This window comes from Buteo buteo, chromosome 2 (genome assembly GCF_964188355.1).
Source record: "Buteo buteo chromosome 2, bButBut1.hap1.1, whole genome shotgun sequence".
NCBI classification, from domain to species: domain Eukaryota; kingdom Metazoa; phylum Chordata; class Aves; order Accipitriformes; family Accipitridae; genus Buteo; species Buteo buteo.
Genome location: NC_134172.1, coordinates 76,094,979 through 76,118,176, shown reverse-complemented (window position 1 = coordinate 76,118,176; position 23,198 = coordinate 76,094,979). Strand labels below are relative to the sequence as shown.

Sequence of the window (23,198 nt, the reverse complement as noted above, 5' to 3'; positions counted from 1 at the left end):
GGGAGCCGGCGCAGATGGTACGATCTGCGCCCCGCAATGAGCCACGGGCACCGCACCACCAGCCGGCACGCACCGCCCTCGCCCCGCCGCCCGCGCCGCCGGCTCGGGGCGGGGAGGCGGCGGCGGGGATTTGGGGAGGGGGGCGGGAGGCGGCCGCCGCCGCCCCGCCGCCGCCTCCCCGCCCCGCCGCACATGGTGCGTCCCTGCTGCCGGGCTTCCTGTCGCAGCCGAGCGGCGGCTCCCTGCCTTCGCCGGCAGCCGCCGGCTGCGCCAACTGCGTAGGGCGGCCGCCCGGGTACGCCAAGTGCGCCGGCGCGGGGATAGGCGGCCGCGCTGCGCCGAGTGCGTAGCGCGGGGCTCCCTACGCCGAGAGCGGGGACGCCGGGCCCCGCCTCCTCCCGCCCCTCGCGCGCCGGGCTCGCGGCTGCAGCGTACGGAGTTGGCGCAGGGGGCGCCGTCGGCGTGCCGCCGAGAATGGCGCGCGGCTCCGGAAGCGGCGGGCGCGGGGCGGGGGGATGAGTGTGCTGTTTTGAGGGAGGCGGCTGGTTCCGGCCCCGCGGGGACGAACGGGCGGCAGCCATGAGCTACGACCGGGCCATCACCGTCTTCTCCCCGGACGGGCACCTCTTCCAGGTGGAGTACGCCCAGGAGGCGGTGAAGAAGGGCTCCACCGCGGTGAGTGAGCGCGGGGAGGCGCGGGGGGGGGGGGGGGGTGTGCGTCGGGCCGCCTCGCTGAGGGGAGAAGGCCCGGAGCCGGGCCTGACCCCTTCGCCGCGCTCCCCGGCCTGCTGGCCCCACGGCACGAGTGGGGACGGGCTTGCCGGGAAGGGTGGTCCGTCGCGGTGCGGGCCGCTGCAAGAGTGGCCTCCTTCCAGGGGAGAGATGGCCGCAGGCCGCAGCAGCCGCCTTGGGGCTGAGGGCTGGGTTCGGAGCTGCCTTGGGAAGCCTGCGTTTTCCTCAGAGGGGACGATGCCCTGCTGTCTGTAAAGCGCTGGCTCCGTTTCAGGCCGTTACTGTGGTGTTTTGTTCTGTTTTTTGGGGGGGTGTTGGAGTTTTTATGCCTTGAGCTGTCGAACGCGAGGCCCAGCACAGGTGGGTGTCCCTCAGCCTTGACAGCCATGGCAGCGCCTGCTCGTCAGCCTGCAGAGCCTGGAAGGCCGGGTTAGCAGAGCCGCCTCCTCAGGGAACCGAGCTGCTGCCGACCTGCAGCGGAGTAGTCATCCTCTATTTCGTTATTCTGCGTCTGGTGAAAACGGTGGTATTTTATGCTTGGGCACGACGCAGATTCCCAGTGGATTGGGGAACGTGTCGGTAAAGGCGTGTAGAAGTAACTTTCTGGCTCCTAGCTTCCAGTTGTCCCAAGCTTTTGCTCAGTGAAGGGTTTTTTTCATTTGGGGGAGAAAAAACCCCCACTGATTTCCAAATAACAAAACACCCGTGAGAAAATTTACTGCCTTTGCGATGGGAATAAATGTAACAAGACTTCATGCTAAATAGGCTCTTCTTTTTTTCAGAAATGAAAAACACTGTAAAAAGGCAATATAATCTACCTCTGTCTTGTCTCTCCTTGAGCAGTTGGTTAATTGTTTCGTTTTTTAGAACCTCTGTAACACACTAACAGCAGGGCCAACCCATAAGAAAAAATGATTCCCATCACCCTATGAGAAGCAGTGTGAATGAGTCTGAAAGGTCAACTTTTTTTTTTTCTCTGCCTGATGTTCGAAAAGGTATATTCAAAGTATGAATTAGGACACTAAGGCAGCAAGCTTCTGACAGGCTGCTTGTAGGTTTTAGCTGGCCTAATCTTCAGTGTTTTGGGTTCTGACTAGAGCAATACCAGTGGACCAGTTGTAGTGGTAGTTTTGTTGTTGATCCTGTTCTGTGGCTACAGAAACACTAATGGTGGTATTGGGGAGAGTTGGGGAAAACACAGTTGGTAAGAGGAGTGGGAATATATCTCTTGGGAACTACACAGATTTAAAGTGTTATAAGCTGATGATGAAACTGCACCCTGGAATCTAATGCAATTTTTGTTACATCAGTCCCTTCTCCAGGTTGTGGCAATAGGAAATGAAATACTGACTTCAAGCTGAAATAATGTTTACAGTGTGGGGTTTTTCTGTGTCTTTGCTTTTTCCTGCTCGTTTCAGTAAAGTCTACAACTACTAGGTTTTTTGGGGCCTAGCTTAACTTTTCTTTTCCTTCTTCTTTTAATGTGTTGAAGGTTGGAGTAAGAGGGAAGGATATTGTTGTTCTTGGTGTGGAAAAGAAGTCTGTGGCAAAACTTCAGGATGAGAGAACTGTACGGAAGATCTGTGCTCTCGATGACAATGTCTGCATGGCTTTTGCAGGTATATGATCCCTTCAGGGTTTTTGGCAGTTATTGGAGCACCTTTGGGTATGTTTATGGATTCTGAGAACATAAAATACTTAGCATAACTGGCTGAGGACTGTGGGGAAGGAGTATATTTCCACGGTTTCTTATTCTTTTTTTAAATAAGAGTAGCCTACTGTATGGATAAATACATAGAGCAAGCTAATGATCTAATGATAGGAAGTATGTGTTAAAGTTACTAAGGTCCTCTAGGTTTAATGTGAGGATGAAGACTGAGAACTGATGTGTCATTGGCACAAATATATCCCCTTTAAATATATATTTAAATTTATATGCATATTTACTATATTTTATATATTTAAAATATTTTAAAATTTACATATTGTATATAAAATACATATCATTAATACATATCACAGGAGCTGTAAGAGACATTTGTCAGTTACAGGGACCTTTTCCCATATGCATCAAGCCCAAAAAGCTACATTTTGCAGTCTTGCATAAAGCAAAGAAAAATCTCCTCTGTTGTAGTTCAGAAGACTCCTCTTGAATGAACTGCTCTGGATTTGAAGCATAGATATTTAGTTCCACATTCTTCCTGTTCCAAATGCCTTAATTTCCATTGTTCAAAGCTTAAACAGGAGGTATGAAAGTTAAAAAACCCAATGTAAATGGAGAGAAAATGTATTTCAGAAGGTTTCTCCTCTTTTCAAGTAGTTTAAAATCTTTGTGTCAGTGTTATTAATGCTTTAAGGGGAGATCTGATTTAACCAGCAGGAATACTGGGGTTTAGATTTAGAGTGCAGGAATGATAGGCTCAGCTACTTCTGCTGCCTTTCTTCCATAGCTAAGGGTTGTGATATGTGCAAGTGGATTCACAGGCTTGAGGAAAAATTCTCTACAGAAACAAGGCTGTAAATTGGAAATAACATCATTAGCTAAAAAGTAAATTAAGAAATAAATTTCCTGTTAATTTTTTTTTCAAAGGGTCATACTCATTTTTGTCAACTAACATCATGCTGCTGTAGCCTTGTCAACTAGACAAGATTTGCTGGGTGGATAAACCTGGCTTATAGTTAGGGTGGCTGCATAAGAAATAAAACCAATGTGTGTAAGAATTGAGATTGCTTTGCTCATTTGCTGTTAGATGGAACGCTGTCAGTCTGTCAGTAGTATTCTGATGACTTGGTTCAGAATTGCATGTGTTGCCTAACTCACAGACATGAAAGCGGTAAACTAAATCCTCTACTTATTTTGGTACATTAGCTTCTTTCTGTTGCCTTAAAAATGCGCAGCATATTCTTGCTCAGCAAACCTGAGAAAGTGTGATCTCTCATTTGCTTTCTTCATTGCTGTTGACACTGACCTTGTGAGCCTTTTGGGGCAAGACCAGTTGTTTTATTCGTGCATATGGTATGAAGCATGGATCTGAGAATACACTGTCATTTCAGGGCTGACGGCTGATGCCAGAATAGTTATAAATAGAGCTCGTGTGGAGTGTCAAAGCCACAGACTTACAGTGGAGGATCCTGTCACCGTGGAGTACATCACACGTTACATTGCTAGTCTGAAACAGGTATGTTGGACCGCACAGAGATGCTTAAAAATGTCCTAATGAACAGCGCTTCAGACTAAGTATGTAAAATGTCTATGCTGGCCTTGTTCTACTCAGCTGGTGAAAATCAGCATAACAAAACACATTGTGGCTGTTTATTGGAAATAGGGATGTAGTAATAGAAGAGGCTGATTAATTACTGTTTGGCTTTTTTTCCCAAGATTAAGAAATTAATTAGTACTTGTAAGGACTGCATAACTACATTTGCGGTATCATCAGGAACACTGCTAATCTACAGCTCTAACTTGCTCTCATAACAATGGTGCTGTGTTATTGTCAAAATGTCTTTGTGGCTCCTGTTTGTTTTTCCTCCAGCTGAGCCACTGCAGGGAGGGGTAAGGGGGGAGCAAATCAGTGCAGTGCTTAGTATGTTTTACATTTGATATTCATGAATTTAAAATGAATTACAGGGTCAAAACGCTCAACTGCATTCTGTGATAAAATTATTTATTTGCCAGTGTATTAAACTGATTTTCAGCAACTAGTGGGGATTAGAAAAAGTCTAATTGACTTAGGCACAGACATGTGTTAGTATAGCGATGATGATAATAGCGTAGTTCTTGTAATAATCACTAGCCTGCCAGAGCAGAATACCACTTTCCGAAGTTTCACTTTGTTCCTTTACAGTAATCTCACATTTGTGTCTTTCATTCTGGCACATTCACGATTTCTATAAAGCTGTTACAAACCATAAATCTCGCACAGTATTCCCGCTGCGATAACGCTGCTGGTGTTCGTAGGCACTTCTGGTGTGCGACATGGCAACGACTTTGCTAACTCAGTGTCAGCAGGAGGGCTGTATGTAACACGGGGTTTGCTGTAGCCTGCTTGCCGCGGCGGGTGCTGTGCTTTCTGACGGAATTGTTGCAAATCATTGGTGAAAACATGACTTTGTGTTCAGGTGTCATCATCCTCTTTTTTTGGCTTCTTAAGTGTGCTTGTCAAAGCACGGTGTTACACCTGGGCTTGCAGACTTAGCTCTGTCTGCCTCTCAGCACCACCCAGCAGCTGAGGGAGATTCTTCCCAATAGCTATAATCACGCAGCAAACTTCAGTGGGTGTTAGGAACAGGGGTTGAACAATAACCACCTCTTCCTTGTCTTGTTTGAGGTCTTCTGTAAGATATGGAATCCTAACTTTAACAGGTAGGTTGGTAGGAGAGCCTGCTAAAAATATGCCTTTTCTGGTTGTAGCTTCTACAGTGTCTGCTTTCCACTCTAAAAATGTTTTTAGAACTGCTTCTGAAGTAAGTGTCTCTTCTTTCTGATCAGAGATACACACAAAGCAATGGTCGCAGACCTTTTGGTATCTCTGCTCTTATCGTGGGATTTGACTTTGATGGAACCCCCCGGCTGTACCAGACCGATCCCTCTGGTACATACCATGCTTGGAAGGTGAGTTGATTTTGCCTCTTCTGGAGAAGTAATGAAGTATTTGTGAGTTAATGTCTCCTTTAAAGAGAGACTGGTGTAGAAAGGAAATCTCACTGGCAGGTGGTGCTGGCTCACAGCTGCAAAACTCCTTAATGATCAGATTTACTGAGAATGGCAGTCTGCAGTTCAGCTTTACTTGGGAAATCTTGTCCTGTTTTCCAAAAAAACCCCACAAGACCAAACCCACACCAGTTGTGCCTGACAACTGTCTTTTTGTGTGGCATGTGGAAAGTAACATGTTCAGTCTCCTGAAAAATGGTGATCACAAAATGGTTTCAGATTATGTAATTGCAGAACTCCTGTTTCTTGCTTTTCTAAACTTCTGTTCATTATCTTTTTTCACCTCAATGTTTCCAGGCTAACGCCATTGGCAGAGGAGCCAAGTCTGTGCGTGAATTCCTAGAGAAAAACTATACTGATGAAGCCATTGAAACAGATGATCTAACTATTAAACTGGTCATCAAGGCTCTTCTTGAGGTGAGTCTGCTTCAGATCCCTTGGGTGACTTCTCACTGTGTGCCTGGATTAACTTCTTAAAGGTGAGCATGTGAAAAATCTTTGTGCATGTCACAGGAAAGTACTGTAAAAGGATCTGTGAAAACTGTTCATTGTAGGCCATGGGTGTGGGATTAAATTAAAGGTTCAGAGTATTTCAGGTTAACAATTTCTGTAGTTTACACAGAAGAACTTACTAGCACTCCTCTGGGGAGGAAAACAGACTTCAGTTCTGGGCATTAAAACAAATGCACCAAAGATGTGCTAAACCATATGCAGAATATTTTACTTTTGTATTGAAGTTTAAGATGCAGAAAATTTCAAAAGCCAGATGGTGGAAATGCAGTGTTCTTCACCAGCCACTGGGTGCATTGATGCCAGAATGAAGACCTGTAGTTTTTGAGAGCTACACTGCTACTGGAGTTGAGAGCTTGGAGCTAACAAGCAAAACCCTCCCCATCTATATCTGTTCTCCTCCTAGGAAGACTTGAAAGGGGTTTGTTAGAATTAATTAATGGACATGCTCCTAATACCTACATCTAACTCTTGTTAAGGTTGTGCAGTCTGGTGGGAAGAACATTGAGCTGGCGGTTATGAGGCGAGAACAACCGCTGAAGGTAAGGTCTTTGTTTTGGTTTTCTCCCTTTCTCTGATACTGTCCTTGTTGATCTGCATTAACTTCCAGCCCTTAATCTCACATTCTGCCCTGGCAAATATTTCTGTTTATTATTAGAGGCCAAGGAATGTTATTGTGTCTACACAATGTACCCATGTCTGGATAAATACCAGTTAAGCAATTTAGTTCTGACATGGAAAGAAAGTTAAATAAAAGCCTCTAAGTTGTATTAGTATCTTGAGGGTTACCTGTGTTTCTGTTTTAGATCCTAAACCCTGAAGAAATTGAGAAGTATGTTGCTGAAATTGAAAAAGAAAAGGAAGAAAATGAAAAGAAAAAACAGAAGAAAACATCATGATGAATGAAATTCAACTGCTTAGCTGCTTCTTTTTAATTCAAGTGATGGGTTACTCTGTATAGACAACATGTAGGCATTCCACTTATTCATACTGTGCCCCTCTTGAGACCTACAATAAACCTACTGATTTTTTTTTTTAAAGCTGTTATTTTAAACAAATCTGTCTGTTCCTTGGATTTTAATTACCTAGGATTGTTTGGTTGGCTACAAAACAGCAGTAGTGACCTATTAAAGGACAAAGACTTTGCCTTTTTTTCCTCAGACCCTTCACTTTGTTTAATGATTCTTTTCTACAGTCTCTCCATTGTTAGCTTCTCCCCCCCCTTTTTTTTTTTTTTTAATAAGTAGCTGTCTTGAGGGTTGCATTATGGCCTCAACAGAACATAACTACTGTGGAATTACACTTTTTCTTCCCTCACTAGCATCTTCAAAGCTAAATGGCTGGGGTCTGGGCATTAGCCTTGTGCCAGCTGCGACAGGGGCTGTTTGTTAGGTTTACCTCCAAAGGACTGTACAGAGATGGTGGGTGGTCGTGTTTTGGGAGGTCAGCATGAGAACTGGCTGTTGCAGGCATGTCATCACAGTAGAGGTGCATGACTTAGCGCTTACATAGACAGTGCATGATTCATCTGGTTCAGAATAAAGCGTTGCTGTTGTGATTGCCCACTGGCGGAGTTACAGACCAATAGCTTCCTAATGCTAGAACTAACTACAGTGAATGTTACATACAATGTAGTTAAACCACAAAGCTTTCCTCCTTTTGTGTTTACCCTCACACTGCTTCCTCTGTACATCTTACCCACAGGAGTTGGGTTTAACTTGGTTTCTGGTCCAGCCTGTTCACTGTTCCCGGTCCCAGCAGTTGTGTGAGCCAGTTCTCTCTTCCCTTCAGCAGAGGGAGATTGCTGACATCCTGCAAGGGATGCAGAGACGTGCTGCTGTGCTCCACAGTCATGTTGCTCTTGAGAGGCAGGATCTGCTCTGTGCCATCTACTCGCTGCAGACATTAACATGTATAATGTAATAAACTTAGAAATACATGCATTTGAAGGTGTCAGGTGACAACTATTTACTCAAATGCTTTAAAACTAGCCCAAAGGAGATGTGAGTGGGAACAGGGAATTCTTTTTCAGAGAGGTATTTGCATTATGGCATCTCCACTGTCCAGTTCTGGCCATGGAGGAGCTCTTTCCAGCTGATCCCCCTGCCATCTCCCTGCTGTGAGAAGGCCGATCAGGACAGTCCTGACACAGAGGAGGCAGAAGCAGGCAGGAGCAGGGGCTGGACTCCTGCTGTGGCCAAGGCCCAGCTCTTCCTGCAGGCACTGGGGAACACAGCCCTGCTGGCCTGGAGTGGGGCACAAGAAAAGGCTTTCTCCACCTGGTTTGGACTCCCAAGGGCATCTCTCTAGTCCCAGCTTTCAGGCAAGAGAGAAGTTGTACTTAGGGTTGGCTTTTCCCATTGCAGAGAAGCCTCAGGCCTCTCCCACACCTGAGCTCTTGCCCACAAGGCTCAGTACCTGCTTGCAGTAGCAACAGGGGCCTTTTTATTATACAAGTTTCCCTATTTATCTCCAGCAAGGGGGTGGAACTGAAACAGCCCTTGAAGGCAGCTCTTCAGGCTGCTACTGACAACCAACACATGGTTTTACAGGTATAAAGCAAGACTCCGCTGGCAGCAGGCACAGCAAGGACTGAAGGAGTCCCAGTGCCCTGCAAGAGGCAGCTCACCTAGAGAAACCCCTGCCCCAGGACACCTCACACCCCCCGAGGGTCCCGAGGAAGGCTGCTCAGAGATGGCCTGGACTGCTCTAGGCAGCAGACACAGACCTGCAGTAACTCACACACTCCCTGGCCTCTTGCACCACAACTAAGCTGTTTACAGCTCAGTGCAACACAGCAAAAGTGTGGGCAGAGTATCACACAGGAATCAAGGACAGGAAAGCTGCAGCGCTGCTTCTGCTCAGGAAAGCACCAGACTACATCAGCTTGAGAAAGCGAGTTGCTGGAATACAGTGTTGTTTCATTTATCAGTCCTTGGGCTGGAATGTTGAAGTCACAAGAGCTGTGTTTGGTTCCCTGCACAAGTCACCACAATCACTCCCTCATGTTGTGAATCTTCCACCTGGCAGCTGACAGGGCTGCAGCAGAGCCCCAGGAACCACAGCCTGCCCCAGACCCAACAGGAACGAGCATTCCCAATGAAGAAGGGCTCACCATTAACAAGTCCAGGGGCTGAGCCACAGCCATCAGTGCCCTCACACAGCAGAATGAGCCAGGTAGAGGGCTCAACTCTGCAGAGGCTGGGACATGTCCCTGCTACAGGAACTTCAGCAGTGTCAGTAACAATGATTGTGTCTTAAGTATTAGATCAGAGGCTTTACTGTAGAAACAAGGGGAATCACTGCCTTAAAAACTAATAAAAAGGCATTACACAGACATTAATGATTATTTCTTGTTTTGCCACAGCCACCTCTGACAAGTCAGTTGACTCTGGCAGTGCAATTCCATCTTTACACTTGATGTCACACTGACTGTTTTGCCAGCAAAGAAATTAAAGGCTTGCAGCAGCTTCCCAGTAAGCTGTTTCGGCACACACCCTGTTTTGCTGGTGTGAGCCCAGATACTGAAGGCATTTGTGGCTACTGAACCAGCAGCACTGCCACCCAAAACAAACTCTAGTCAAGCCCCACCGCTCAAGGCGGTTTAGGCAACAGTAACACTCATAGGCTGATTCCTCAACAAGAGAACCAGACCCAGAATACAGGGGAACAGTGACGAGGGGGGTCAGTGCCTGCATTAGGGTTTTAAGCCCTTTTCGAATACTGTGTAAAACTTTGCAGACCAGCAACACAGTTTTCTCTGACTTAGATCTGAGCCCTGCTAGGACAGGCACCTGACAAGTTGTACAGACTGATGTTACTGAGCTACGTACAGAACAAAGTAGGAGGGAAACATTAAACATTTACATGTTTATTATAATTACAATTTACATTACTCCAAAGAGCAGCCCCACTGCTATGTTCTAATTCTTAGCAATGAAGTCCTACAAAAATAAATCCAAGCTTTTACAGTAACCTAGGTCAATGCATAACTAAAAAATTCTAGCTATGTAAGGGGTTCAGTCATCAAGGTGCTTTTTCAACAAAATTCCCTACCAACCAAAAAAGGGACACATGCCTACAGCAATTTAACCCACTTATTCATGCAAACAAATGTAACCCCTCCCTCCCAGCCCCTCTCCCCACATACAGATTCTTAAAAAGAAAAACAACTAAACTATTTACAGTATGGGGGGTATAGAGGAAACAAATTAAACATGCCCATCTGTTAAGCTTCATTATATGGACTCCCATCCCTAGTTTAATGAAAACATTCCATAGTGTTCCACCACAGTCTACTAGTGTACAGAGAACTGTTTGTGTTTGGTACTACCTATGAGCAAGGTACAAACTGAGGCAAGAAGTCGGAGCTTCAGGTCTCCTTCCCAGACAGCCAACTACTGCCAAAAACTCTTTATTCCGAGCACATGAGCAGAGACACTTGCCACCCCTGTCCTGCTGAGGACACAGCTCACTGTGCCCCCACGCTGCCCACACCCAGTAAGGAGCTCCAAGCCTCTGAGGAACACCCAGCACCCTTCAGCTCAAGGGAGAGTCACAGTTCTGTGTAAACCTGCAGTACCTCCACATTAGTACCAGCTGACAAACAGTTGTACAGTCATTTACACTACTACATGATCAACAATCCAGTATTCCCAAGTGACAATATACATAACTCCTCAGCACCAGGAATCCATTCTTCCAGATACCAAGTGCTACTTCACACCTGCTGCCAAGAACAGTGAGACCAGCAGCACCAAAGAATCCATTTGGTTACTCAGAACAAACAAATTATAGCTGGTTTATTTCAAGTGAGCTTTGGTTCCATGTTAAAATAGCATGATTTATCTTCTTCAGGGTTCAGAAAAGGAGTCTGACTTTAAGCTTAGACTATAGCAGCCTTTGAGAGACCCAGAAAGAAGAACAATGTAAGTTAGTCTGCACTTAAAAAAACACAAACAAAAAAGACACCCTGAAGAAGGTACCCCTGAACACATTCCCTCTTACAAAGAATATTCCAGCTGACAGTTGCTGGTCCAAAATAAGTCCAGAATATAAGCAGTAGTACATGAAGTTCTGTCACTTGAGCTGAGACAGTAAACAATATGAACCATTTTCCCACATTAGTGCAGCAGTTGGTTGTTTTCTTTCTATATACAGTTTCATCCTCTCAGGAGAGATGTTAGAACCTATTCAGGAAAAAAGGTAGAGTTAGATCTGATGTCATGGGGATCTTCTCCCAAGAAAAAGAAAAGCGGCAAAGTTTACACCCATGTATCAACTGAAATGCTTAGCTAGAGCCTCAGCTCAAACAAGCAGCTCCTGCTTTCTCAGAAGGCTAGCCCAAGAAATAAACAGAACAATCAACACATTAAAGAACATGTTAAAACAGCTCACATTTCCTTCTACCACTAAGAAGGATAGATCAGGTACAGTAAGGAACAATTCTTGATATATCCATGAGACTGGAGAGCAAGAGAGGTTGCACAGACAGTTCAGGCAAGGAAGAAGAGACAAACCTGGCTCAGAGACAGTATTTGTTCTCGCTAAAAAACTTGCCTCTGAAGTTACACTCTGCCAGTACCAGCTCTGTGAGTGGTTTGGTTTCGCCTCGCTGCTCCACTACCCCTTCCACCTCGAAATCCACCACGAAAGCTGCGGCCGCGAAGGAACCGTCCAGACACTCCAAATGTCTCTGTATTGAGCTTCCTTTCTTCAGCCCACGTGGTACGCCTAGAACTGAACAAGACTGCATTCAGATTTAATATAAACATCAAATAGCCACCAACTCATTTAGCTAGGAAGCTTCAAGCACCCTATTTTGTTGAACTAAATTGCAATAAGAACCAACTGCAGCATATACACGCTCACTAACAATTCCTCTGCTAAGCATGGATTTGAAAGTGACAGCTGTTGGCTTTTGTAAGCTACTTTCATACTGGAAAACTAAAGATGGGCCTAGAAAAGGGTTAAACATGGTCTTACTAGCATCTCAAACCCTATCTTTTTTTCTTGAAAACTACAAACTCTTCACTCCAGTAAAGCATCTCCAGAAACACAGGAAGCCCTGTCACAACTGAGGTTCAGCAGACTGCTACTGAGGTAGCTCCACAACCAGTGTGTTTCTTCCTCAGCAGAGCCTGCCTAGCCCTGAACACTTTACAGCAAGCACTTGGAAGAAAGCTTTGCTAAAGAGAAGCAGAAACATTACCACATACTGGCATTAAGGGGATGTCTGACCTCACCAAGCAGTTGATAACATCACTGTCAGCAGCAAAAGATGAAGCTTTCTTTTAATATTCACAACATTTAGCTTAATGCATTTCCACAGACAGACCTGACCTCTCTGCCCAAACTCCAGGCTTAGCTTGCTCCTGTCTGCAAGTTGCACCATCTTCAGCACAGCATGACCCTGACGCCTCCTCCCACAAACAAGATAAGAAATTTGTTTAAAATCAATGGGTTCAAAGTTGGTGCTAGGAAACAGAACGGGAAATTCCTGTGTCATAGTTTAGGCAAGTGTATCAGTTGAAGTCCTTGCTTTTTGTTTGATCCCACTCCGTGAAGCTTGGTTAGTATCACTTGTGAGCCATCAAATGCATGCCAATACTCCCTTCTAAAGACTGTTGTGCTGACTTTCTTGCATTCTAAGATTTTTAAAGAATTAAACCATGTGACACAATTATGTCTAGAATTCTATGCCTAAAGTTGCATTAAAAAAAGCAAGCTTTTAGAAAGTGCTCACCTAGATTTCAGTTCTGAAGAAATGTTGTCAAAGAAAGACTTGGATTTATCATAATAGCAGTTGGGTCCCAAAAGGTCCTCCTCTGCATTACCGTCATTGTTTTGAGTTGCCACTCCAGGGTCCCCCTTTTCTTCCCCCGTCTCTGCTTTGTCATCTGAAGATAATAAAACATATTACACTTCCTTGATGCATACTGAAGAGCCATCTGTTCTCTTGCTCCCTCAAAAAAGATTTGAGATGCTGCCACATGTAATCATGCAGTTTCTCAGAACGAGTTTGCCTATGCAGTGTTTACTACTAGCTCAGCAATTCATATTTAATGAAGTCACAAACCTTTAAAATTTAGTTTCTTCTTGAATTCTTTATCAAGTTCCTCTCTGTTGAATTGTGCATTTGCACTTTCAAAGTCAAAGTCACCTTCAAACTTTATTGTATTTTCCTTCACAGTGGTTGGTCTGTTTTGTCCTCTAGAACGGTTTCTGGTTCTCCTGTTTCCTGAAAGCAGGAGAGTTTAAAAACTTGGTAACACACAGGGAGGTTAAATGACTTGCTCAAAACCAGAGGAAACCAGGGTTAGAACTCAGGAGTTTCTGGCTTCCAGTCCTGTGGTTAGGCCCCACCTCTTTGCAAGTAACTTCTGAACTTGGCTGTAGAAGACATATTACAGCAACAGTTTAATTTTCTGAAAAGCATTCCTGGATGTCAGTCTTACCATTAAGACAAGAGTATACCCAACTTTCTTTCCAGTGTGAGGAGAAGAAATCAGAACAAGTACTACACCAAGAAAAGCTGAGGGAAGCAGGGAAAGCTACCTTTCCTGTCTGCTGTCCATCTGCAAGCATGGTACTGTAATTAGTCTACAAACCTGTCATGATGGCAAAGAGAAGCCAGTCACTGGTTTCAGAAAATCCACCCAAGACTCATCTACGCACAAAGGGAGCTCGGACTTTGTATAGTTTCTGGTTTCCAACTAAGATGCTATCAAGCCCTTTTTGGAAAAGCTAGAACCCCTTCTACAGTGCTGCCCTCAGGCACACTAATTTGAAGACCTGAGAGGCTGAAGTTTTGTTTCCTGACTTTTCATATTTTGCTTTGGCAGAAATACCTGTTTGAATTTAATTTCACTTTCTTTTGACCTGTACTTAAACTGCAGTCTTGAGATAAGAAGTCTGCTCTTTGGGAGCAAGGGTTCCATAATACCCCTCATTTATAGGAGCTCTGAAAATTCTTAAACAGGCTGCCCTTCCCAGTAAAAATACTTCAGGTTTCAGAGAAATCTAGTTACTGCTGCCAACTCATAGCATCAATTTTTATAATGTCCCTTCAAGTTTTCTAGAAAAGACAGTAGAATTCTGTCCCTGGAGCATTCTGAACTTCTGTGACTCCAGAACCTATTTTGTCAGGGAAGCATCTCTAGATGCCCAAAGCTTTATCAAACTTTTGCTCTCAAGTCTTCTGTCCAATAATCCTTCCCTGAAGTTAACAGTATTTGACTTTCTAGGCTAATGCGACTGTTTAGTAGCAGGTTAACCTACCTGATCTTCTCCTTTGAGGTCTTCTGTTTTCATCATTCACCTGTCCTTGGGTTTGCACAGGTGCAGCCTGAACAGTATCTACTGAACAAGAAGGACAAACTTAATAAAGGAGCACAAGAACAAAACCAGAACAGTTGAGTCTTGCTATGCACCTTTGAAGGATGCTTCAGAACAGCACATTAAAGGTGAAGTGGTACATACATACCATTTGTCTTACTGTTGCCCTGTGGAACCTGCCGCCCATTGCGTTGAACCCCTGGAGTTACTTTCACCGGGGGTGGCTTTTGTGAATTCATGTTGTCAACTGGGCCAGTCTGTACAGCCTGCTCTACCATGGGGCTTTTGCGGACTGGGTGAACAGAAGGAAAGCCAGCACCTGGAAAAAATCCCAATGACTAAGTGCCTCTCAGAAAATGTGCCAATGCTATTCAAACCCTACCCACTTCTATGGAGAAACCGTTTTGTCAAGAATTACTCAAAGCCTTGAGTGTTTATCATTACATGCTCTCTTTAAATGGCATATACACTAGGTAAGGCACTACTGCCATACAAGTGGTGGCTCTCAAATCCAGAGCCTTAAAATCAGGAAATCTACCCATTTGTTTCTTAAACCAAGTTAGACACACATTAGATAAGCAAGCCAGGTCAGTCTCTTAGACAGTTTATACCAAAATCTAATTTCTAGGTGTATCCTTGGTTATGCAGGATTTTACTTTACATAAAACTTTAAATCTGAAGCAAAAATCCACCATTTTGAAACTGCTGAAGAAAGCTTCCCCACTTTGTCAAAAAAGTTTTGCAGCAAAAGCGTAACCACCTCTACTACATCCCATTTTGTAAGCTGCTTTTAGAAGTCCTTCAACCTCATTGCTTATTGTTAGCTTTCAGACAAAGAAAACCTGAAACCAGACCAGGATCTCAAAGTTACCCTTTTAAATTCCTTCTTGGTCAAGGCCAAAGTGTTACCAAGACTTCTGTTGCTCTTCCATCCAGGCTTATTTATTCACACTACAAAACATGTAAATACTTTTCATGGTTTGGTATACCTTACACCAATTATATTAAAAAGTGACAGTCTTCAGTACTCAGAAGAAACACTGCATTCTAGGTTTAATTAGAAGTTTTGGAGTACTACAGGTTTATGTAGTTATGCATAAGAACTGCTTGGAAGCAAACTTTAACTGAGTATACTTAAAGAGCAAGAAAAGTGAAAAGCTGAAGAGTACACAAAAACCAAGCCACTAACTTCTGGGTCACCCAAGTCCACATGAGATATACCCAGTAGGTAACACCATGCAGGTTCCCAGTTAATGTACACCTGGAAAACTTCCAAGACAAACAGACATATCCTAAGGATTATTCAGTAGGACAAAGCTGCTGTGCAAGTTTAACATGAGAAAGTTTCAAAGCTTAGCCAGAATATTGAGAAAGTACGTACAGATAGATGGCCAAAACCAGAGAGTAAGTAAAAACAGTTTCATGCCAAAACAAGCATACATGCTTAAGTTAAAAACAGATGAAACTAATTACCATGTTTAAATGCAGGCTGCACCTGGTCTCTCTGCTCTGAGGATGGTCAGTCTAGTATCTCTACCTCCTTTAAAAGTTTTTGCACATAGAAGCAAGCACCCAGAACTACATTATCTCAGCTTACCACAACTCAAATTGCTTACTGTTAGTCATGCTTTACTACTTAGGAGTCTTGACAAGGTACTATGCCCCTCCATGCATGAAATCTATCCTGACATTTCCTCAATTACAGCAATACTCCTGAGTATTCTATTAACCTATGTCTCTAACAGCAAGGCCACCCACAATTTAAGCAGTGTGCTTGTCTTTCCAGGAAAGACTAATTTATTCCTTGCCCAGTCTCTAAGGTGACACATGTTCCTGGATAGGATGCAGCACATCCTAAACCTCAGCCCTCTCCTGATACTTACACAAGAGGATCCGCTGTCCTGTACTTTTTCATTCTCCTGTCTCTCTAATTGATACTTCTAGGACAGGAGGAATACTTCATGTAATGAAAGGCAAAAATAGCTGAGAACAAACTAGTTCTACTAGCATTAACCATATAAGTACTATCATTCTAGGAGGGGTTAACAAGAACAAGAGTGTTTGCAAGTGCCATGCAGTTCTTCCAAATATTTGGAGTCCTCAAACTGCTGTTACCCTTGGAAGAGAGCTGATGGGGCTCTGAAGACATGTCAGGCTCTGAAACAGGTTGTGGAGACGGAGAAGAACTAGGGCTGGAAGCAGCTGCTGATGCTGGAGGGCTTACCAATTTCTCTAAAGAGATAGAGGGAAGAAGAGAAAGCAAAGATATATGGATAAGATACAAGGTAGTGAAACATCTGAAGGACTTGGAAAGAGATACAAGAATCTCTAGAACAGCATTAGAGCAGCTTATTTACACCCCTCTCTGGGAATACAAGTTCTTCTTACATGTGATGCGTATGTAAGGTATGTTAGGTTAGAAATGAACTGGCCTCAACTGTTAGGTATTCACATTACTTTCAGAAAGAAATTTCAGCTCTTTAGTTTGTTTCTTTCTTTCGTGTGCGTGTGTGTGTGTGTCTGCATGTGTGTGTAAGTGAAACGCAGGCCTCCTTCCAGTAAGATCATTGCACAAAGTTGTTAACTACTTATTCACTGCTTGTTGCAGCCTGACACTTGGCAAGGAATTCAGTATTAGTTATTGTTATTTGGTTTCACAGTAGCTGCATACAAGGAACGTACCTTTATTCTAGCAAGTGAAGTTTTTACTTACCTAAACCTAACGAAGCTGCATACTGCTGGCTAAGTAAAGAGCTGGCAGCAAGCTGGCTGTAAGGTGGCATACCTCTAAACGGGCTGTAAGGCACATGTGGCTGAAAGGATGATGTAGAGGCAGAGCCCAGTGAAGACTGTAACAAGACAAAGTACATTTCCATTTACAGTGTCCAGACATCAACCTGCTTTGGCAGTGATTCTCTACTTCACATACAGCATTAGTAAAGCTTAAGTAAATACTGAGAAGGGTTAGTTTACCTCTATGATTTTCCTGCATTGTCAGCTAGGTAAACTAGCTCTGGCCTTTGTTGACTGAAGTCTTTAATGCTGCTGCTGCTTCTATTTTAAACATTACAACAAAATTCAGGATGCTTCAATCTGAAGATTCCTGGAGACACTTACTGGCCTTCATGTTTGTAAGTTTATACCAAAATCAAGTCTTTCATCACCAATGTTCTATCATAGCTTTCTATCAACACTTCAGGCTAACTTACTTGAACAATGGCAGGATCTTGTGGCAGAGTATGTTGAGCTTTTGGAGGTTCACAGACAGTGATGTCTTTGATGTCACTTCCTCGAAAAATAATGTATTCATAGATTTCTTCTCTCGGAGGAGCAGGTCTGTCTGTGGGCCGGTCTTCAGTACCAAAGGATCGCACTTTAGCATTAGAAAGATTACTGTTAGTCCAGTGTTACCATTGCAGCATTGCCTAAGTTATTTATGCAATTAAAAAGTACTGTTGTAATACTTGCCAAAAGTAACAAAAAAAAAAGGTTACCTCCAGAACCCTGAATCTCCTATCAAACACATCTCTTCCCTCAAATGCCAACTTTTTGAGCAGCCTGCATAAACAGTTTTGTTTACATCAAGCTGTGAAGGTAAAGACCATAGACCAGCTGGAGTGAAGAATCTATTCCAAAACCAAGGACTTCCCCACAGTGCTATATTACCATATTCCCCTTCTCTCCCCAGCACCTGTCCCACGTAGGCATTCAGCTTGAGACAACTGCCACTGCAACAGACCACAGGAGAGACCCCTGAAGCAGCAGGGTGATAATCTTGGAAGGCTTTAGAGCTCAGATTTGCACCTTTGGTTTCATACATTTATTACACAGATAGAGGTGAAGTTTTATCAATGACAAGAACTTCCTATTAAAATTCTCTCTCTGCTCCATGCCACTGGCTTTATGATTAATATTCCACTGACTACAAAGCAAGTTTTTACTGAAACATCTAAAACCTCAGTGCCTACCAAGGCTTTACTGAGTCCCAACTATCAGAACACCTGAGCAGGTACTAACCAGTGACATTACACATTAGAGTGGAAAAAAGGCTGCAACTGACTGCGTAGCAGCTACCAGGTAGAAGCAAAAATTAATTTGAGCCATTGAACAGATCAGACTCAGACTTACCGGGTTGTTAGTGCAGGAAAATAGGTAGCATAGTTACATCAGACACTGAAAGCTTAAAATGGGCTAGAGAATGAGCATGGTCTACATGCACAGAGATTTTTTCAGCCACAAGTTACAGAAGCTCACCGAGTTTACTAGTCTAGTTGTCTTCCATCTTCTTGAAGCTTTGCCAGTTCAGATAGGCACCTGCACATACTGGTTTGATGCATGCTTTCTGGCAATAGAAGAATGCTGTACTGGAGCTGCATCAATTGCTTCTAACAGGTTAGCACAGAAGTACTCAACATCTCTGCCAGGACACACCATGATTCCTGCAGTACCTTTACAAATTACATCCTTAACAGACCTTTCACAAGCACCTGCCATGTCACAATCTGTGGTGATGTGCCAGCCAGCTGCCACTCCCACTGCACAGCTAGAAAGATATAAGCACAGACAGCCCTGTCACATGGATGATAGGGGACGGGGAGGCACCACAGCTTCCCCAGAAAGAGGGCAGCAAAAAGTGGATCCACTCGACCCCAGTGCTGAGCATCCCTGGTACACTATCCTATTACGAGCATTGATGGTTGTAGACAGGGCTACTCATCAAGAGTCCTGTTCGCAGAGGTGAAAAGTTTTATCCAGGTGGTTCCTCCCACCAAGCAGCAGTTAGTCCTGCAAGCAGTCTTCACCTCTGTTGCACATGTATGGGAGCTCACAAGGAGCAGCAAGCCAATGCCAAATTTTGTCCCTACCACACTAACGCTGTTTAGCACCTCAGCTTACACCTACTGGAAGGGAATCTTAACTAATGCAAGGACAAGCCATCAGTCACTTCCTTTGAAAAACCGCCTTCCATTGGTTCCTAGGGTATATAACCTCTCCGAGTTATTTTAGCTCTCCAGCTGCTGTTTGATCATATTACAGCTGTAACCTAGTCAACTAGAAGCAGATTATAAACTGAAAGCAATGCTTGTGGCCTTTTAGACATGAACCGTACCACTGATATCCCTGCTCAAGATTAGATTATTACAGCACACAGCTCATGGCAAGACATACTAAAGCTATCCAGGGACTACTGCAGAATCTCACAGCTAGCACAGAAAGCACCACATCTTCTCTGAGCACTAGGATCAGCCTGTCAGCTTCCACATGGAGAAACACATGACCTGCAAAGCCCAAAGCTGTCCAGGCAGCCTCTCAGTTGGCTGGTCCCAAGGTTTCTAACTGAAAAGGTGGAAAACTACGTCCTTGTCGTAGGCAAAACAGCAATGAGCGCATTTGAGAGGGCTCAAGGAGTTGAGCACGCCTGTCCCTGCATTTGAAGTTTAACGGCTTCTGGCACATCACAAAGCACAGCTTTAAGTTTTTGCGGAGGTCTGAAGGGCTGTCTCCTGTGAAGAGTTACAGTGACTATCATTTACAGATGAACAGGAAATCAATCCCACACCACGCAGCAGCTAGTGTTTTACAATATAGCTTGTACTCATGCGTAGGGGTCTGTTGAGCTAGACCTCTGAAGGGTCCGGAAGCATAACAAGAGTGACTAGATGTCTGGAAAGGAGAGCTTACACAGATTATTTCTTGCTCAAAAACTCTAGTTTCTTCAGACTTCTACAGAAGGGGGAGTAAGTTTCTGGTGTTCACTGCCGACAGGGCAGTAATGGGCTTAAACATCCTTTGTTTGCAATTTAAGTTTAGCAACCAACAAGACAACTTTCCTGCAGTGCTTAATTAAGCACATGGAATCTCCTTATCCAATGTTAAGATATTCTGCATGTGTTGAGATTTAACAGGAACCAAATACAAATCCATTTAAGTTAGCCCTGCTTCAAGTAAGAAGCAGAACCAGATTCCTTCCTGAGGTCTCTTTCAACCTACATTTTTCTTTGTATCACTCAGATGATAGAAGTCAAGAGAATAGCACTTACATTACATATTGAAGTTGTCTGAGTCTTAAACACTGGCATCTAGGACTTAATAATAATTTACTAGCTATCTGGACAACTTCAACTGCATGTCAGTAATTCATGGTTCTTCTGACTCTTCAGAGATCAAGTGTTTCAAACCGCTGTCTCCCCCCCCCAAGCACAGGGTTGATATTGCTGTCACTGGCTTTAACATTGTTGCTATGTTCATAATTCTGACACTAATTTTGATATAAAGTCTCTAATTTTAGAAAAACCCTCTGAGCTAAAATGAAAAGCAGGGTTTGTACTGTAAAGTTTATAGAGCAGCACTTTAAGTGGGGAAAAATGTATTCTTCATCTATTGTAACAACTACTTCTTAGGCATTCCAGTTCATCAAAACTGAACACTAAGAGACCAATAAATAGAAGAACTGCCAGAAATCTTACGCGGAGCATGTACTTTCTCACACCATAAAGCACTTTAATCACATATGCCTTTGAAACACACCACTTAAGCTCTGAAGCAGCAAGTACTATGTGGAAGCCAGAACTATGCGAGAAACCATTTCTACTGCTGCCGGGTAAAGGTGAAGACCTTCCTGCAACCTCTCAGTTACTCCGAGTGAAACACTAAAATAAATAGCTCCATTTGTACATTTAAATAAACAGCTACATCCCTAGAACAAAAGTGAATTTGGGAAAACTTGCATTTTTAACTTCAGAATACACACTAGTAGGTGTCAAATACTCATGTCCAGCATCACATAAACATCATTATACTGAATAAATACTGTGGCACAGGCTGCCTTGAGAATAGTTGAGTATCAGGCAAGTCAGTGTCTCGTGCCAGCAGGTAATCTTTCAAAACAAAAGATGTTTGGTTTGTGGGCAATCCCGATGGGTTGTTGAAGGCAGTGAGCTTCCCAGAACAGGGAAGGACAAAACTGAGGCAAAGAAAGAGCTGATGCACGTTAGCTCAAGTACCCAAGCTGAACATTAAAAGCAGTACAGAAATAAGATCTCGTTTGAGAGACTAAACAAGACAGGGCAGGTTTTTCTGAGAGTAAATACGGGAGTTCCCAGCACAAGTGACAACTGAATCCAAATGACACCACTTAAGTAGAAGATAAAGATCACTATTTCTACAGGGAATCGAGACCCAGAGCCTTGATGAGCAGCCTGCAAGGTGGGAAGAGCCAGACCCACACGCAGATCCCCCACAGGGCTCTCTACACCAGCTCTCACCCTCCTCACCTGAGCAGAGTCCAGTTATCGATCACGAAAGGAACAAAGACACATCAACAGCAACTCCGTTTTCCCCGGCGCTGGCCTGGGGCCCTGCTCAAGCCAAGCACCGAGATACCGCCGAGCATCCCCGTACAGACAGGAACCAAACCACCAACGGCGACGCAGACCATCGTCGCCCTCCCGGCTCTGACAATAGTAAGAGGAGCAAGCACCGCCGGCAGCTCTTCTTCCTCTTCAGGGCACTGCTAACTTCCCGTGAAAAACCACGGGCCCCGCAGCACCCCGGGCCCTGCCCGCCCCGCCGGCTGGAAGCGCCCTCCGGGGAGGCACGGCAAGCCCCCCGCCACGGCCCGTCCCCGTCCCCGCGTCGCGGAGCGGCCTCCCAAATGCTGACTCACGGAAAGGCAGCAGCGCCGAAGAAGGCACGGGGCTCCAACCCCACCACCCCCCTCACGGCGCCCCGCAACCCGCCCCGGCCGCCAGCGCGGACGAAGCGCGGGCCCCGCCGCGGCCCCCTCAGGGCGGGCGGGCGGGCTCCGGCCGCCGCTCGCCCAGGCCGGGCTCATTGTTCCAGGGACGGAGGCGGCGGGCGAGGCGGGCTCCCCGCGTCCCCTCAGCCAAGCGCCGGGCCGCGGCGGCGGAGCCAACCTAGGCCCGACCGCAACCCCCCCCCCCCCCCCTGCCGCCGCCGCCCCGGGAGGGCCCCGCCGCTCCGCCTCACCCTTAGCCAGCGCCACGGTGGAGTTCTCGGTGTCGATGGTGTAGAGGATGCCCTCATAGCGGATCTGCGCCTTGGAGATCAGGCTGATCTTGCTACCGATGTAGGGGGTTCCCGAACTCATGGCGGCGGATGGGCCGCTCCGGGCCGGGCTGAGGGGGGAAGGAGGGAGGGAAGGAGGGAAAGAGGAGGCCGCGCGGGTCGCCGCACCGCCGCGCGGAACCGCCGCGCCCGCCCACGCACACTGCGGAGCCGGGAACCCCGCCGCGCCCGCCTTTTATAGGGCGGAGGGAGACGGGCTGAGGAGGAGGAGGAGGAGGAGGAGGAGGAGGAGGAGGAGGAGGAGGAGGGAGGGGGGGTGTGCAGGGCGGGGGCGTGCTGCGGGCCCGCCGCGCATGCGCCGCCGCTGTTTGCTATTGACCAGACGGGGAGACGGGGTCAGACGCGGAGGGAAAGGGAGGGAGGGGGGGGGAAGCCCGGAGCCTGCGTCACGTGACCAGCCCAGGCGAGGGTGCCACGTGCGCTGCGGGCGGGGAGGAGCCAGGCGGGGCGGGGCGGGGCGAGAGAGCTCGCGCCCTTCCCGCGCTTGCACCGCCGCCGCCGCGTTGAGGGGGTGAGGAGAGCGGGTGGCGGGCCCCGCCCGGCGGCGGGTTAACGGCAGGGCCGGGCCGCCTCACTGACACGGGCGAGCCGTGTGTCACCGCCCGCTCACCCCTGTGGCAGAGATTTTGTCACATAACGCGGGGGGAGGGGGGGAGATCGCCTACCCCCCCCCCCCCGCCTCCGCCCGCACTCCCCGCCGAGCCGGGCTGTGAGGGGAGCTTTTCCCGCCCTGAGGGCCGCCTCACCTCAGCCCGCTCCCCGCCAGGCCCCCCCTTGGGGTTCTGCAGCAGAGAGGCTGCTCCAAGGCTTCCCGCCTCAA

General features: G+C 46.0%; 2 protein-coding genes across 5 annotated transcripts; one reads left to right on the top strand and one right to left on the bottom strand.

Moving 5' to 3' along the window:
- The first annotated feature begins 451 nt into the window (after positions 1-451).
- On the top strand, positions 452-7,115 carry PSMA7 (proteasome 20S subunit alpha 7). Its single transcript, XM_075020444.1, has 7 exons — positions 452-675; positions 2,225-2,351; positions 3,787-3,911; positions 5,222-5,344; positions 5,741-5,860; positions 6,433-6,495; positions 6,760-7,115. Exons 1-7 carry the CDS (start codon positions 580-582, stop codon positions 6,850-6,852), a joined length of 747 nt encoding a protein of 248 aa, XP_074876545.1. The 5' UTR covers positions 452-579; the 3' UTR covers positions 6,853-7,115.
- A 2,693-nt stretch (positions 7,116-9,808) lies between these two features.
- Positions 9,809-22,583, bottom strand: LSM14B (LSM family member 14B). Of its 4 annotated transcripts, none has more exons than XM_075020401.1 (10): positions 22,280-22,582; positions 17,500-17,663; positions 17,004-17,139; positions 16,406-16,522; positions 14,439-14,609; positions 14,234-14,314; positions 13,032-13,193; positions 12,699-12,852; positions 11,513-11,692; positions 9,809-11,142 (listed from the first exon to the last, which is right to left on the bottom strand). In XM_075020401.1, exons 1-9 carry the CDS (start codon positions 22,398-22,400, stop codon positions 11,521-11,523), a joined length of 1,278 nt encoding a protein of 425 aa, XP_074876502.1. In that variant the 5' UTR covers positions 22,401-22,582; the 3' UTR covers positions 9,809-11,142; positions 11,513-11,520. The 4 variants fall into 4 exon arrangements, with proteins under 4 accessions (XP_074876502.1, XP_074876513.1, XP_074876521.1 ...); XM_075020412.1 differs by having other exon boundaries at positions 14,234-14,311; XM_075020420.1 differs by lacking the exon at positions 16,406-16,522 and having other exon boundaries at positions 22,280-22,583.
- Positions 22,584-23,198: the final 615 nt, after the last annotated feature.

Coding starts and splice junctions, on each gene's coding strand:
- PSMA7 (XM_075020444.1), top strand. CDS start 580: ATGAGCTACGACCGGGCCATCACCGTCTTCTCCCCGGACGGGCACCTC. Junction 2,352..3,786: donor TGTCTGCATGGCTTTTGCAG/GTATATGATCCC, acceptor CTGTCATTTCAG/GGCTGACGGCTGATGCCAGA. Junction 3,912..5,221: donor ACATTGCTAGTCTGAAACAG/GTATGTTGGACC, acceptor CTTTCTGATCAG/AGATACACACAAAGCAATGG.
- LSM14B (XM_075020401.1), bottom strand. CDS start 22,400: ATGAGTTCGGGAACCCCCTACATCGGTAGCAAGATCAGCCTGATCTCC. Junction 17,664..22,279: donor CACCGTGGCGCTGGCTAAGG/GTGAGGCGGAGC, acceptor CTAATGCTAAAG/TGCGATCCTTTGGTACTGAA. Junction 14,315..14,438: donor GGGCAACAGTAAGACAAATG/GTATGTATGTAC, acceptor CTTCTTGTTCAG/TAGATACTGTTCAGGCTGCA.